At 29.4% G+C, this 15,864-nt stretch overlaps 1 protein-coding gene across 3 annotated transcripts; it reads right to left on the reverse strand.

The window, feature by feature from the left end:
* Positions 1-10,141: 10,141 nt before the first annotated feature.
* LOC105118266 (plant intracellular Ras-group-related LRR protein 4-like) lies at positions 10,142-13,029 on the reverse strand. Of its 3 annotated transcripts, none has more exons than XM_011016176.1 (4): positions 12,169-13,029; positions 11,075-11,988; positions 10,772-10,956; positions 10,142-10,578 (listed from the first exon to the last, which is right to left on the reverse strand). In XM_011016176.1, exons 1-3 carry the CDS (start codon positions 12,818-12,820, stop codon positions 10,810-10,812), a joined length of 1,713 nt encoding a protein of 570 aa, XP_011014478.1. In that variant the 5' UTR covers positions 12,821-13,029; the 3' UTR covers positions 10,142-10,578; positions 10,772-10,809. The 3 variants fall into 3 exon arrangements, with proteins under 3 accessions (XP_011014478.1, XP_011014477.1, XP_011014476.1); XM_011016175.1 differs by having other exon boundaries at positions 10,142-10,547; positions 12,169-13,028; XM_011016174.1 differs by having other exon boundaries at positions 10,142-10,956; positions 12,169-13,028.
* Positions 13,030-15,864: the final 2,835 nt, after the last annotated feature.

Genomic DNA, 15,864 nt, shown 5'->3' on the forward strand with positions numbered 1-15,864 from the left:
TACTACTACTACTACTACTACTACTACTACTATTACTACTATTATTATTATTGTAATTATTGTTATTGTTGTTATTACTATTATTATTATTGTTGTTGTTGTTGTTACTATTGTTGTTGTTTATAATTATTGTTTATAATTTGTACAATTAACCTCTCTGTGGTTCGACCCCGGTCTTGCTGGGTTATTTATTACTTCGACACTCCTGCATTTGGGAGAAGACATCAATCTTTTAGTTGTGTCAATTATCCATATATATTTTACTTTTTTTATTTTGAAATTTTGAAATTTTTATAAACATAAATTTAGTGAGAAAAGTAACAAAGATTTTTATATGGGTGCGTTAATAGCTAAACGCATTGAAAATAAATTTATGAATTTTAAATTCTTTTGAAAAGCAATTAAAAATGCCAAAAATGATGCAAACACATCAAAAATATATTTTTTTAATTTTTTTCATTAATTATGGATTTTTTAAAAAAATTATTAATAAAATAAGAGAAAAAAATCTGGTTATGACAATTTCTATATTGATATTATTAGCTATTAAAATTGAAAAGTAAACTAAACTACTATAGCCTTTTGTGCAAGATGTGCTATCCATTAAGTGTTATTTATTTATTTTATCAAATGTATCTAGGATTTTATAGACTAGATTATGGATGTGTCCCTCTTCCACTCTATAAACTATCTACCCAAATCTTTAGAGATGGGCTAATAGGACTCCCAGTTTGCAAACTGATCAGAGTCCCTAAGAGTTTGCCTGCTTTAAAATCTCATACTTATGAAATAGTTATACAACCCTTCAATTTTTTGTGATGGTCAAACTGATCCAAACAGTAGACATTAACAAATTAAAAATAATTATAATAAAGGAGGGGGTGTTTTTTGTACCCTTCTTTGCATAATATTATTATTCACTAGAATTGTGCTTTTTTTTTAATTTATGTTTTTTTTCAATTTTATCCTTTAAAATTAGGTTTATTAGGGATTGAGATTCATAATCTTTTTCAATTTATTTTTTATAAGGTTATTCTAAACTCATGACTCGGATCACGAGTTTGACAGGTTAACTTGGTTGACTCGAGTTTTTTTTTTAATTGATTTTTTTCTCAATTTTATTTTTCAACATTAAGTAGATTAGAAATCAGGCCTTGTGATTATTTTTTTTATTTGCTTTCTATAAGGTTATTTTCATCTCAAGGCAAGTTAACCTTAGGTAACTGAAGTTGTTTTTTGTGTTCTTTTCTTTATTGATTTTTTTTAATTTCATCTCTCAACACTGTGTTAATTAAGAATTGAGCTTCATAATTTGTTTTAATTTATTTTCTATTAGGCTATCCTAATCTCACTATCTAATTAGCGAGTTTAGCAAATTTATCTAGGTTGACTTAGGTTATTTTTTTAATTATTTTTTAATTGATTTTTTTCAGTTTCATTTTTCAATATTGAATTTATTGGAGTTTGAGCTTTTTAATTTGTTTTGACTTTTCATGGGTTACCATGATCCAATATGTTGTTTTCTCAATATTTATTAAGAAAATATCATCTTAAATATTTATTTTGAATCAAACTAAGTTTTTATCAGTCATCCGGGTTGTCTTTAGACCTGTCAAGGTAACCGAGTCACATTAAATCAATTTCCAAATGATTTAAAATTTTCTTTTCTACTAGAATTTTTTTTAGCAAAACCTAAGCTTTTTTTTTATGTTAAGGAATCTTTGATCCAATCCACAATATAACACATACCAATGATCTAGTAATTATTAATCATTCATCTTGTAGGGAAAAAAAGACAAAGATTTAAATTTAGAACCACCAAATTAAAATTCATACTATGAATATGTCTCCTTGGAATCATGTGCCACCATATTTCATAACATAGAAGATTAGCTAACATATAGAATAAAGTCTCGGGAATTACAAGAGACAAAGCAAGCCAGGCCATATTTCAAGTACAAGATATAGTATTAATCATTCTACATTGATCCCAATTACTAACTGTAACAACTTGAAATTTTAAAAGCTTTTGAGTTTTGAATTTATATGAAAAATGAGTTAAATTTATTTTTCTCATCTAGATTAATTCAGTAATCCTTAAATTCCTTTTTAATATAATGTTTGGGGTCAATTTATGTCATCATTAATTCTACCAAAACTTCATTAGAGTTTCCCCTTAAAAGTTTTTTAGTATTCAACTTGCAAAAGAACTCATTTCAATTTAGCACATATGATTTGGTCCAACTATCTTGGACAATTAACCAACACATTTCCAATCACACAAATTATCTCATCTCAATTTAGCACATATGATTTGGTCCAACTATCTTGGATAATCAACCGATACAATTCAACGATAGCCTCATGGCTACTCCCATCACATAAGTTATCACCAATCCTTTAATAAATCACATCATTTTCAAACATTACATTTAACACATACATGGATATAATATTTAAACATAAAGTATACACAATAAAATTAAAAATTGTCAATTAACTATACTTTATTGAATTCATTCATATGATAAAATACTATCAATTTGATTACATGACATAATAGGTAATTTTAGTTTACATTTACATATTCATTTCCTAAAGTTAAAGACTAAAATAAACAAGTAAAACTGCTACTCTGGTCGAGTTTATAAAGATCCTAAAATGAACATACATCATTTTAAGTACACATCATAATTACAAATATTAAGGATTAAATAATACTTCCAAAACTCTATCCTTAAACTTTATTCTAACTAAAATAAAATATTTCTTCTAACAATTAACTTTTTAGGCTTTGTCATCTACAAGAGTGACATGCAAATCTGGTTAACCACAAGGTACTAATGACCCCGGCCATACATACAAGAATGTTAATACAATCTTCATGACACTTTCACTTGCCTTTTTATATCTTTTTATTTCAATAATAAACATACAAATATAAATTTAAGGAATTTATAGTTATATAATTTTATAACATTCTAAAAGTGGCATAAAATATCAAGAACCTTTTTGAAACTTTTAAACGTTCAACTTTTCTCGACTGTTGCCCAACTTCTGTAGTCTCCCTTGCATTAATAGGGTCAAAGTTATCATAACTAAGGAATTCATTATAAAAATTTTCTTTCAATTCATATCTTTAACTCAATTAAAGGAAATTCACATCGTTATGCACATCATGAGAAATTCAAACCTTGCACATATTCAAAACACACCCATCCATTCCCATGCAATAAATAACCCTAACATAAACACATAAACCAATAAATAACCATTAACTTTCCTACATCTAGAACCTCTCTATAGTGTTGTATCTCTCATTTTTTGTCATCTTGTATAAGACTACTAAAATGACTTCCTTTACACTATTTTTTAGGCTGTTTATTTCAGTCTTCTTTTGCACCCTAATATGACCATATAACAACTCGTATTCATTCCATCTTCATTTTTAAAATATGTTGTTTAAACATTCGTATTTCATTAACACAACTCACTAGGAAAACAATCACGGTACATGTTATTACCTATTTTTTACCCTGCAAAAAATCAAGAAAAAATAGATTAAAACAATACAAAATACAAAATACAAAAGGATGCACATGAAGAAAGCTTATAAGATTGCCCAAGTTGGTAATGAAGGATCAAAATGACAAGTTAAAATAATAAAGAACCAAAATGTACAAGATTGATAAAATTGACAACCCAATCCTGATTGACAAAAGACCAATTTGGTGAAAATATTTTTATTTGGGGAAAATAAATATAATTGAATGAGTAAGAACTCAATAAGGATTTTTAAAGGCTTAATCAATTTTATTGAGGACTTGATTGCAAGGAAAATCATTTTTTTAGAGTCAATTTGGGTTTTAATTAAAAAAATTAAAGTTTGGGAGATTCAAATTAGACTTTGAAAAGTTTAATTAGTCAAATCAGGGACATAATTGTAAAATCAAATTAAATTTTGATAGGTAATTACGGGTTTGATTAAAAAAATTCAAATCCAAGAACCAAATCATAAAAGTTGCAAAACTTCAAAGGCTGAAATTGACCAAATCATGGGCTAAATTGAAGAAAATTAAAAGTTTGATAGTCAATTAAGGGTTCAAATGCGCACATCGAAACCAAGGACCAAGATCAAAATAGCACTAAACTCTAGGGCAGATGATTAAGTTTGACGAGGTGAAATTGTATGAAATTAAAAGTCTGAGAGACAATTAAGGGTGCAATTAAAAACAATTAAAAGAAAAAAAACTAAAATGATATCTATCAGATCCCAAATTAAAGACCCTAATTTCTAGGTATTTAACCCAAATGACCCGTCGTTTAGCCTCTGTTCATCTTCTTGCTTGATAGTTCACGATTGTCAAGTTAAAATCTTCTAAAAGCTTGTTGTTGAGTTCTAGACCATCATATGACATGTGATTTTTTTCAATGGAAGAGGAACATCCACTTTATAATCCTATTTCCATGAAATTGGATGTTTACATCCCTATTCTTCCATAGAAATCTCCATCTTGCCCCAAAGCAGCCATCATTCAATTTTCAGATTATGAGCTGATCGAGTTGGCACCTTCAAGCGGGTAATATGGAGCTACAAACCTCCAAATTAAACAATGTTGGATCCAAATAAAAGATGTGCACCCCTCTACCAATTTTAGGTGATCTTTAACTACTCTAATGTCAGAATTACTCTGATGAAGCCTTGAAAGTAGTCAACTCAGTTAGCTTGATTGAGATACCCATTTACACATAAACACCTATTTTTTTCATGTGTTCACACTTAGAAATTCATAGAGGGTTCTTATTAAAGGTTGAAAACACTTCTCTCAATATCAAAGAGTTAAAACACTTCACCTTGACCACCACGTTTAATCAAAACCACCTAAATCCAAAATCATCTATCATGTGATAAAACCAACCTAGTTTTGTTTTGTTAGAATCCTAACAAACTCATCTAGAAGCTCTGAATCAACATATAAAAGTATAGATAATCTGACAAAAAAGTGGGGATAAGAAAAGAAAAGGGAAGGAATTTGGTTAAACTTTAAAGGATTCAATAATGAGTTTAAGAGCTCAAAAAGGTTCAAAAGTTTGGCTTTATTAGGTTTAGTGATAAGAAGAAAGAAAAGCAACAACAAAAATGTACTCTTATTGAAGATTTTAAGCTTGGAAGGTATACTTTTATAAACTTTGAAAGTGGAGTTTATAAGGCCTGCTGGATTCAAAATCTTTGTTTATTGTATAATGCAATTTTTTTTTTAATATATTGATGTGAAGATTAGTGTCTTGGTATGTTAAACCTGCATTTAGTTTGATTGAACTATGCTAAATATAGCAGCAAGGTGTTTAATATTTTTCTGGTTTGTTAAAGCATTGTTCAAGGCTCTGGAGTTTTTTTTTAATCTTATGAAGTGTTAAAGTGTCAATTTTGAACCTCATATTGATTAAGCATGCTTATTGTTTTGATTTGGTAGTTTTGGAAAATGAAACTTAATAGATATTTATGATGATTTGATGCTTTTATTAGTTTTTTTATTCAATAATGCTTAATATTGATAATATAGTTTATAAGGACTAAAAGCACTAGGTTTAGAGGTCTAAAAGTCCATTTCTAGTTTGGCAGCTTATTCTTCAATTATGTATTTTTGTTGGGCAATTTTCTTAGTGCTTTTAGAAAGAACATTGTCTTATCCCTATAATTTGAACTAATTTTAGTCCATTTCTTTGCAGTAAACCATCCGAGCAACTTGATTGGTTAATAATCTAGGATTTATTTATATCATAACAAGTTTTTAGGGGTTTTAATCCTAGGGTTATGGTTTAGAAACATCTATATTGACCTACAAAACTATCATAATTACTCCTTTATGATGCATGTTCTATACAATATATAATGGACCTCAAAACATGTCTATGGTTGTATAATTTTGTCAATAAGGCCATACTAAAAGGTTTTATCAATATAGTTCCTATAAGTAAGAATTGAAGTTTGATTCTTAATTATTGACAAATAATATCTTATAACTCCTAACTAGTCATGTGAAATACAATTCCACATTAGATGTCTAGGAGCAAATGTTTGGTTGTTCTATCTATTTAATATTGTACAATATAATTAGATGTATGTATAGGTCAGGGGTGTTTGAGAGTGTAATAGCAGTTGCTTTTCAAAGTGCTTTTTACTAGGAAATGTATTAAAATAATATTATATATATATTAAAAATTATTTTTTATATCAGCACATCAAAACAATCCAAAAATATTAAAAAATAATTTTAAACAAAAAAATTCAAATTTTGGCCAACCCTCATTTGAAACGCAATACCAAATAAGGGTTTTCTCTAGGTTTCAACAATCGTGTATTATCAAGTAAACAGGTCTTTTGACTGAAAGGATTAAGAAAGGATGATTATTCCCTTTACATAGCTCAATCAATTGTCAATAGATTTAGTGATTATAAAGGAGTCGTGGTGTTCAGTTAAATGAGGATGTTCTTGTTGGGTTTCCTAAAAAACATATACATAGCGAAAACAATAGATTTAAAATTTTTCAGGAGTCTCAAGGATCTTGTTAGATAGATCTAAAGTTGTTTAGGGTTTATACAAAAATTACCTAAAAATTAGATGTCCTTTTCAACTTTGAATATTTATTTAAAGGCTGGATTGTCACAAACCACAAGTCATTTAAGTATTCGGTCTCTAACAGTAATCCACACGACCCACCTATAAGAAATCTCTTAAACCCTTTTCGTAGAGAGAGATTGTTATACCTTAGAGTGCTAATTCTTTTCTTTTGTGTTTTAGGTGTTTACATATTGTATTTTTTTCACCTTTCTCTTAGGATATAAGACGTATAATATTTTATTTATAAGAAAGTGTAAAACTCTATAAATAACAAAATAACATTTTTCTTCTTAAATAATATTAATCAATCAAGTCCCTAGTTGATTTTTATAGGTCTAGAATTGTAATTCCTTGTATTAATTACATTATAGTTCTTAATTTCTAAAATTAATTTACAATCAAATCACACTTGATTAATCATTTCATTTTAATTTTTTTACTAATGCTTATGTGTGTGACCTATTAGGTTTCCTAATAAGTTAGCCCAAATATAAATCATAATCTTAAATAAAATAGGATTAAACAAATTAATTTATTATCAATTCAACAATTAATTGATTTATATTTGAAGATCAAGTATAATATCTAACAACCTGTCATGATCTTTCAAATATTAGAAAAGTTAATAGTGGTTTAACTTAACCTTTTAGTGATTAATTTCTCAATGTAATTATTATCCTTTCATCATAAATGTTCTGATTTAAACATTATAATATGTAGTGTCTGCTTTGTTAAATCATTTTAATTCTCAACATTATAGTCATTGATTCTTTAAATAAGATTTTAAAACTCTTTTCAAAACTCATTTCATTCCATTTTGACTAAGGATTTCACAATCAATACTATTTGAAAACAAATAAAATATTTTTTTAATTTATCTAGGGTGATGAATCCTCTCTTGATTACTCAAATACCTTTATACTCCATATATATCCATTTGTTACCTTTGATTAAGACAACATGTCGTTAGGATAAAGCATAATATTTTTTTATAAGATAACTTAGTGATCTCAAGTGTAAAAATCACTTACACAATTATCACAAGTCTTTCTATAGACATAAGTGATATTTCCATATGGAATTTTCTTACATGTCTATTTAGTATATATATCATCTGACAAGCATATACATATTAGTTTCAGGTATCTCTCATATCTCAGTTTATGAAATCAATTGTTTTCTTTCATAAAGAAATGAACATAATATGTACCAATCTCAATAGCTCTAATTACTATTTAGTCTTAATAGAACATTGATCATAAATATTTAAAAATAATGTTTTGATGCAATAAGAATCTTATAATTATAATAATTTAATAATTTTATTTGCAAAATATTTTTGTTTCATAAACTTTATACTTACCCTAGACTCATTAATTAAATATTAGATTCATTAATTAAATATAAATTAATATTAATAATAAAAAAATCATTCTACATAAAAAAAAAAAATCAATGTTATATATAACCAACTGAGAAGCAGATCTATCTAACTTGATTTTTGTTTTGAATCGAACCTCCTGAATTTGAGTGTCATCTTCAGCCATTTTCTACAGCTACAGCTTTATCCATGCATGGCCAAATTAATAATCAATCAAAATTGTTATTCTTAATTGGCGGGGCCTTCGAAATTTTGAGTACACAACACCGAGCACGATTCCTACAGAAAAATCTAACAAATAGCACTGTATCTTCTTCGAAGCCAAAACCTTCTAGATTGACTTAATTGCAAGTGGATTTAATTCCAAGGTTAGGTTCTTACGATTTTTTTTTTAATTTTGATGTGGATTGTTTGTTTTTAACCAAACTAGAAAAATGGGCTTAATTTTCGTGTTTGTGATAAGTGGATGCCACTTGAATATCGAATCCAAAACAAAGCTCCAGTTAGGAGAGGGTGGTTTTGAGTTCTGTGTCTTAGCTATGCAGCCATGGAAGTTTTTCTTGTTTTAAATAAGAAGACAGAAAAGCCAGACCCTACGGTCATCATCTCCAGCTTATTTATGCCTGGCTTCCCAGATCCCAAAACTGAAAAATCATAAATATATATTAAACAAACAAGTTGCTGTTCCAAGTCAGAGTGTTTTGCTACCTGATCAGTGCCAACAAACTCCACTTTCGTTTCCTGTCGTTAGTTAGAATGCTGTAACCATTGATTACTGAAACTAACAGTCTGTTTCTATTATATAATTATCATGATCCAATACAAACAACACTGTTCAGGTATACATAATAGCAATGATTAGCATGACATTTACCTAATAAAGAATCCAATCACACTAATAATGCCTATAACTGCTGATTTCCTATTTCTCCCTGAAAAAAAGATTTGATGTCACCTCAACATAACCTCAACATAGTACGATTCAGTCGGTACTGACCCACCATCTTACATGTATGCTTTATATATAATGATGTATTCCAGGCAAACTAAAGCAGTTAAGAGCGATGTCAAGCTGAGTGCAGAGCATGGTTCGCGAGAGCTGAGGTCATATTGGAGACATCAAGATCTACATTCCACCACTGTCAGAATGCCAAGATTCAGGAGATGTGGGATCAGAGGTTGGGATTCTATACCAATTTTCAAAGCAACCCAGATTATTTACAGTTGGAAACTACTAACTTAACTAACCTAAGTTTGCCAACCCTAATCTAGACTGATCATGTGAAGCTGTACTCAGCCCATGAAATTATCAACTTCTTTGCCGCAAAATCTTGTGATGCCTCCCACCTACCTGGACCTACCAGACCCCTGATGTTTCCCTTCCCAAGTAGGGATAGATTAGCTGTCTCACTCACAAATCACATGTAATAAAAAGTGGCTTCTGGATGGACTCTCTTGGAGAACACACTTCCAACCCCTTTGATGATCTGTAAACAAGACAGGCAAGGAGGTGAAGATGGAAATTGTTTGCTCTCATTCTGGCGCAAGCCTAAGGCAAAGGACTGTCTTTCAATGTTTCTTTTTTCCTTTTTCTTTTTCCTCTCTCTCAGTATTTTCACCATCTATCGGTTAATAGATTGACTGAATCCAGATAGACTATGACATCAACAAATTCTAGGCAAAAGAATGATCAATAACCAATGGCTAAAATAAATTCCAAATACATAAATACGCTATCATTGTAAGCATGCTAATAATAAATATGTTCCCGTTCCAACATGTTTATAGTTTATTCGGTTATTCAATAATCAATTTCTAGATAAATCAGAAAACATTGGAAATATTGTAAACCAAAGAAAGCAATATACGTAAACTCTTTTGTCTAAGATCTGTAAAAGAATCCAGAAAATACAAGTAAAAAATATTATCAAAGTAGACTGTTGTAGAAGATACACATGCAAGTGGAGCTAGGTCAACTACCTATCAAGTAAACCAAAATCAGGGGAACGCGAGAGAACTAAACACAATATGGCATGCATGATTTCATTTGCACTCTAGAAATCAGCGCATAGCATAAATTGATCTAACCATACTCCCAGTAAGAAATCACCGGGCACCTGAATAAATGGCCTATAGCTAGAAAATGTTGATTTATTTAACTTTTACTAGAACGGCAGATGTTAATGTTTACTAGAACTGCAATAAAAGCATTAGACAAAAGAAATTTTAAATTCTACTGAATCTAAAACATAGAAAAAGATTCTATTACATGTGGTAGAGGTAAGATCAAACTTCATACAATTAAGAATACAAAACATGGTATTTTCCTCGCCTTCCTATCCGCCAGCTGAATTATACACCTCTTACAGTTTAAGGGAATCAGATACAAATGGAATAAAATGAAAAGGCCAAGAATAGAAAAGAAAAAAAACAATAATGAAAATCTGCAATTTGAGGATCGAGAGTGAAAACCATGTTTTATGAACTGAGTCCCCTGTTTGATGTCTGGATTTGTCGCGCAGGCATATCTGCTTTGCAAACCGCTATAACCTCAGCAAAGACGGAGAAGAAGACCTTCAATCAGTCATGGTGTAAGCATGCCACTTAATTAAACTCAGCAGCAATATCAATGCAAGATGAAATACGAAAAGCACAATTTGCAGTGTGAAATTATCAAAACCCGCCTTATAAGTAACTCCTCAATCTTATCACAGCCAAACAGCCCCCCTCCTCTCAACATGATACTGAAGATGATTCTCAAACTTACCTAACATAAAGGTCATGTTTTGTTTCATGTTAGGTGATTCAGGTTTTCACACAGTCTATGCCATTGCGCTTTCTTTTGTTAGACTTTGAAAAGAAGCAAATTTGAGCCCAACTCTTTTTCTGCTTTACAGGTCGGGCTTTGATGTTCCTCTTTTCAACAAGTTCGGCCATGTATTGCACAACAGCCTGAGACAACACAGATCAGATAGAGAAGACGAGCTTCAATCAGTCATCGTGTAAGCAAATTAAGCCTTTAAATAGAGATCGGATCCTATGTAACAACCAAATGCAAGAGTACACATACCTGGGCGCCTTTTTCAGCTATATGTCTTGGTGGTACTTCCAAAGGATTTTCTTCTACACGTAAGATACGAAGTCGTGTTAGCATCCTAAAAGAGTCTGGAAGGGCGTGTATCTGGTTATTGCTAATATCCAGCTCTTCAAGATTCTCAAGGTTCCCGATAGACCTTGGTAGGGATTGCATATCAGCAAAATTGTTTCCTATATTCATCTTGATGAGTGAGATAGCAAAACACAAGCTCTCAGGCACTGACTCAAGCTCATTGAAACTTACATCAAGCTCCTTCAAGCTTAATAGAGATGACATTGTTGTAGGCAACTGTTTGATGTTATTGTACCGAACAGATAGAACCTCCAAAGTCTCTATCTTTCCAACAGCTTCTGGCAGTGCCTTGAGTCTGTTATAGTCTGCACGAAGCTCCTTTAGTGACAAACATTTGCCAATAGTATATGGGATTTCTTCAATATCATTGGTCTCCACATTTAAATTTTTCAGACTAACAAGTGAACCTATCGTATCAGAGAGCGAAAAGAGCCGATTTGAGCTCAGATCAAGCTCCTGAAGTCGAACCAATCTGCCAAAAGTAGCAGGCAGGGACGATAACTGGTTACCCCTCACATCCAGAACAACCAAACTAAGAAGATCCCCAATAGATACTGGGAGTTCACCAATTCTATTGGCATGCAAATCCAACTTCGTCAATGATGACAAACCTCCAATAGTGTCTGGCAACGCCACAATCCTATTATCAGACAAATCTAGCGTAACCAAACTCGACAGCTTGCCTATCGAATCCGGTAGCCAATCTACTTTATCCATCAACTTGTTTTGGAGATTAAGCTCACGTGTTCCTTTTTTAGCAGAAACTTCAATTAAACTCGCAAGCTTAATTAGACTCAACTTCTCACCATCTTGACCTATACAATTAACAATACAAAATCAACCTTTACATCACAAACATTACGCACCTAGAAATTATCACCAAAAAAAAAAAAGGAATTCAAACAAAACTACCTGTTAGCAATTACTAATTGGAAACTAAAATAAGCATAACCCGTTAAAGAATGAACACAAAACGACAAGAAATCGAAGCTTACTTGAACTGATTGAACTAGCTTTTAAAGTGGAGTCCGCAATATGCGGCGTAGAAGAGACACCAATACCATCGGAACAAAACGAAGATTTCGATTTCTTCACATAACTATCATCCCTAGTAAACAATTCAGCACTCCTCGTCGGCTCTTTCTCTGCATAATACAATCCAGACGATGTAGCCATGGATGATCTATCAATGGAAAAAGAAGCCGCAGCAGCGCTCCCTTTAAAAGAACTGCTGCCCCCATTCGTATAATTCGAAGAAAAGTCAAACCCAGAAACAGAAGTGGGAGAAGAAGAAGAAGAAGGCGAAGAAAGACATTTGGAAGCTCTTTGAATATATTCATCGAACAGGTTATGAACATTTTCAAGATCAAGCAATTTTAATGCCTCCCTCTTTTGGTCTCTGCTTTGAAAAAACGTCAACTGCTTCTGCATTTCTTGCAAGATCATGAACAACTCTTGAGGAAAATCAGGGCTCTTTGTCTGCTTCGAAATCGCTTCCAGTTTCGCTTGTTCTTCTTTGTCGACATTCCGAATCAATGTCTTTGAAGCTTCTACTTCTTCGATCCCTGGTCTTGTCGGTAAAGATCTATGAATTCTCATAATTCCCTCCACCGCCTGATCAACAGATTTCACATTTGTCATTTCCATTGATGCCGAAAACAAGAAATTAGAGGGAAAAGAATTGTGGATTTTTGGAGAAGAAACGAGGGGAGGGAGGGAGAAGGGTAGTTTAGGTAATTTGGAAAGGGTGGAGTTTTATTCGTCGTCTTGTTAGAAATCCAGCTATGTCCTTGCCCTGTGTACTCTGCTGGTTTTGGGGGTTTGGCGGATTCTGGTTTTATATATATATATTTTTTCGATTTTGAAAATTATTATTGAAGTTTGTTTTTAATTTATTTATTTGTTTAATTATTGAATACTGATAACGTGAAATTTATTGGATGAGTTAGAACCGATGATTTTGACCTGTGGCTACTTTGTCCAGAGGGTGTTTATGGATATAGCAGATATAACTGAAGCCTATAATTTTATTTTACCAAACTTTTAATATTTTATAAATTATACACTTAATTAATTCAATTATTTGTGGATATTATAGATATACATCAATAAATTTTATATTGTAATTTTTTATAGATTTGTATTTATAAAGGAACTTATAGCAAAAAAACAAACTGTTTTTTTATTACATTAAATAAATATTTAAAAATCATGCTAGCAAGAACTTTAAGTCAAAACGTTCCTGATAAATAAAAATAAATATTTAATTTATAAAATATCAAATATAAAAACAAATAAGATATAGGATATGTGAGTTGGATTAAGCTGATAAGTTTTAAAAACTGTAATATTTATTTATTAGTTTTTTAATTTATTATTATCTGTCATATTATCAATTTTTTTAAATTAAAAAATCAAATAATATAAATATTAAAGACGACCGATATTTTTTAACACTCATCTCTGCTTTTTGTTTGTCTTATTCTATTTTTGTTTTATCTCTTATTTTCCCCATATTTCATGCCAGTACATTTTTCATAAAAAATATATCTTCCAATTAGATTTTACATAACACAACTTATGTAGTTGGATTTTATCATTAAAGGTTTCTAATTACTTTTAGGCAAGCTATCCATACCTATTTTGTATTTATTTGAAATTATTATGTTGAGATTAAAAAAAATTAAATTATTCTTGAAAGTATTAAATGTTTAAATGGATTTTGTAGAATTTATTTTATTGCTTCTTAATTAGAGGTTATTATGAATATTTTTTAAAAGTATTTTTTAAGATATTAAAAAAAATTTAAAAATTATTTAAAATTAATATATTAAAATAATTTAAAACATAAAAACAAACTAGTTTTTATTTTACCCAGAACAAAGCTATTTTTATTAGAATGTTCAAGAAAATGCTTCTATTTTGAGGAGCAACACAACAGTAATATCTAATTTTAATTTTAGTTTGAATAAAAATTTAGTTATAGTTGTTTTTTAAATAATATTTTGTATTAAAATTTATTTTATTGATATTTTTTAATTTTTAAAAATTATTTTAATATTAATATATTAAGATAATTTGAAAATTTAAAAAAATATTAATTTAAAATATATAAAAAATAAAAAAATATAATTTTTAAAAAAATACTTTTAAAATAAAAACAATCATTTTCTTATTAGAAACTGTGCCCAGTTTGGAGCTATAATAAATGACGTTGCAGGTGAGGATGGGGTAAAAAGGAAAGGTCGAAAAGGTAAAAAGAAGGGGCCGTCGTTTTCTAAAAACAGTTTGACCTTGCCAAAAGGAGAAGGTGTGCGGTGCAGTGCAGTGTCGACATGTCCACCGAGTAATGGTGGACACGTGCGTTCTTCTTTAATTATTTCTCAACTACTAAAAAAATAAGAACCGCTCCCTCACTAGTCACTGTTTAGCGAACGTTGTCAAGAATATTTTTTTTTAACCCGAGAGTAATGTAAACTTAAATAGTAAAACTACACGGTTCCATAATATTGTAATATAATTAAAATAAAAATAATAAAATAATAAAGAGTTTAAACACCTTAAAACATATATTAAAAAAAAACTAAATAGAATAATCGTTTGCATAAGTCAAGTCTAATTCTACTAATTTTAAAAATCTTAATTTAATTTTACATGTTAAATATAATTAAATATAATTTTACAACTCATGATTTTACAAATTAATTTATAATTTTATTCAACAAAAAAAAAAAAGTGCCCAACTGTGACTGTTAGGCATTCCTCCAATGTTACCCACACCATAACCCTTTTATGCATGGCCATTGAACCCTCTGTCGAGTAAACACAAAGACTATAGAATTGGCTAGCATTTCAAACATGTTCAAAAGCTCATACAATTTATTTGAGAATCTAATATAAATTATATTTTTTATTTAAAATAATTTTTTTAAATTTTCAGATCATTTTAATATTTTAATATTTAAAAAATTAAAAAAAATTATTTTAATATATTTTTAAAAAAATACTTTAAATTATCATCATTATTGTTATCACAATTCCAAACTTATTGACACTTTCAAACCACTTGACCTGCTTCATCTAATCTAATATTTGATGAGACTCAATCAAATCAATTTCTAGGATTTTTTTTAAAATTTTTATCTAAAATAATACCTTTTATTTAAACAAATAAAATAAAATTATTTAAAAAAACATTTAAACTACCTTGAAAAACTCATAACCCATACAAGATATAATAATTATGGTATTATATTCTTGCTTTTTTTTTATCTATACATTGGAATGATCAATATTGTCTCATAAGCCAATTTGTAATAAACATTTTAAAATGAATTATAATATTTCTTTTTCTTTTTCTTTTTCTTTTTCGTTTTTCCTATTCCAATAATCCCATTATATATATATATATATATATATATAAACTACAACACAAAAAAACTTATAAACTATAGCTTAATAATATATATTATTAAGCTTAAAAAAAATCAAATTTTACTGATTTTGATTTTCTTAAAGCTGTTTTGCATCATGTAATCCAAAATCTAACAAAGTCTTTTAATAAATCACGAGAAGAAAAACTTATAAACCACATATATGTATGCAAATATTTGTGTTGGGTTAGTGGTTAATTATTTTTGTATATTTTGGATAGTTTTAATATGTTGATTTTAAAAATAATATTTTAAAAA

The sequence above is a fragment of the Populus euphratica genome, unplaced genomic scaffold, assembly GCF_000495115.2.
Source record: "Populus euphratica unplaced genomic scaffold, PopEup_1.0 scaffold1847.1, whole genome shotgun sequence".
Classification (NCBI taxonomy): domain Eukaryota; kingdom Viridiplantae; phylum Streptophyta; class Magnoliopsida; order Malpighiales; family Salicaceae; genus Populus; species Populus euphratica.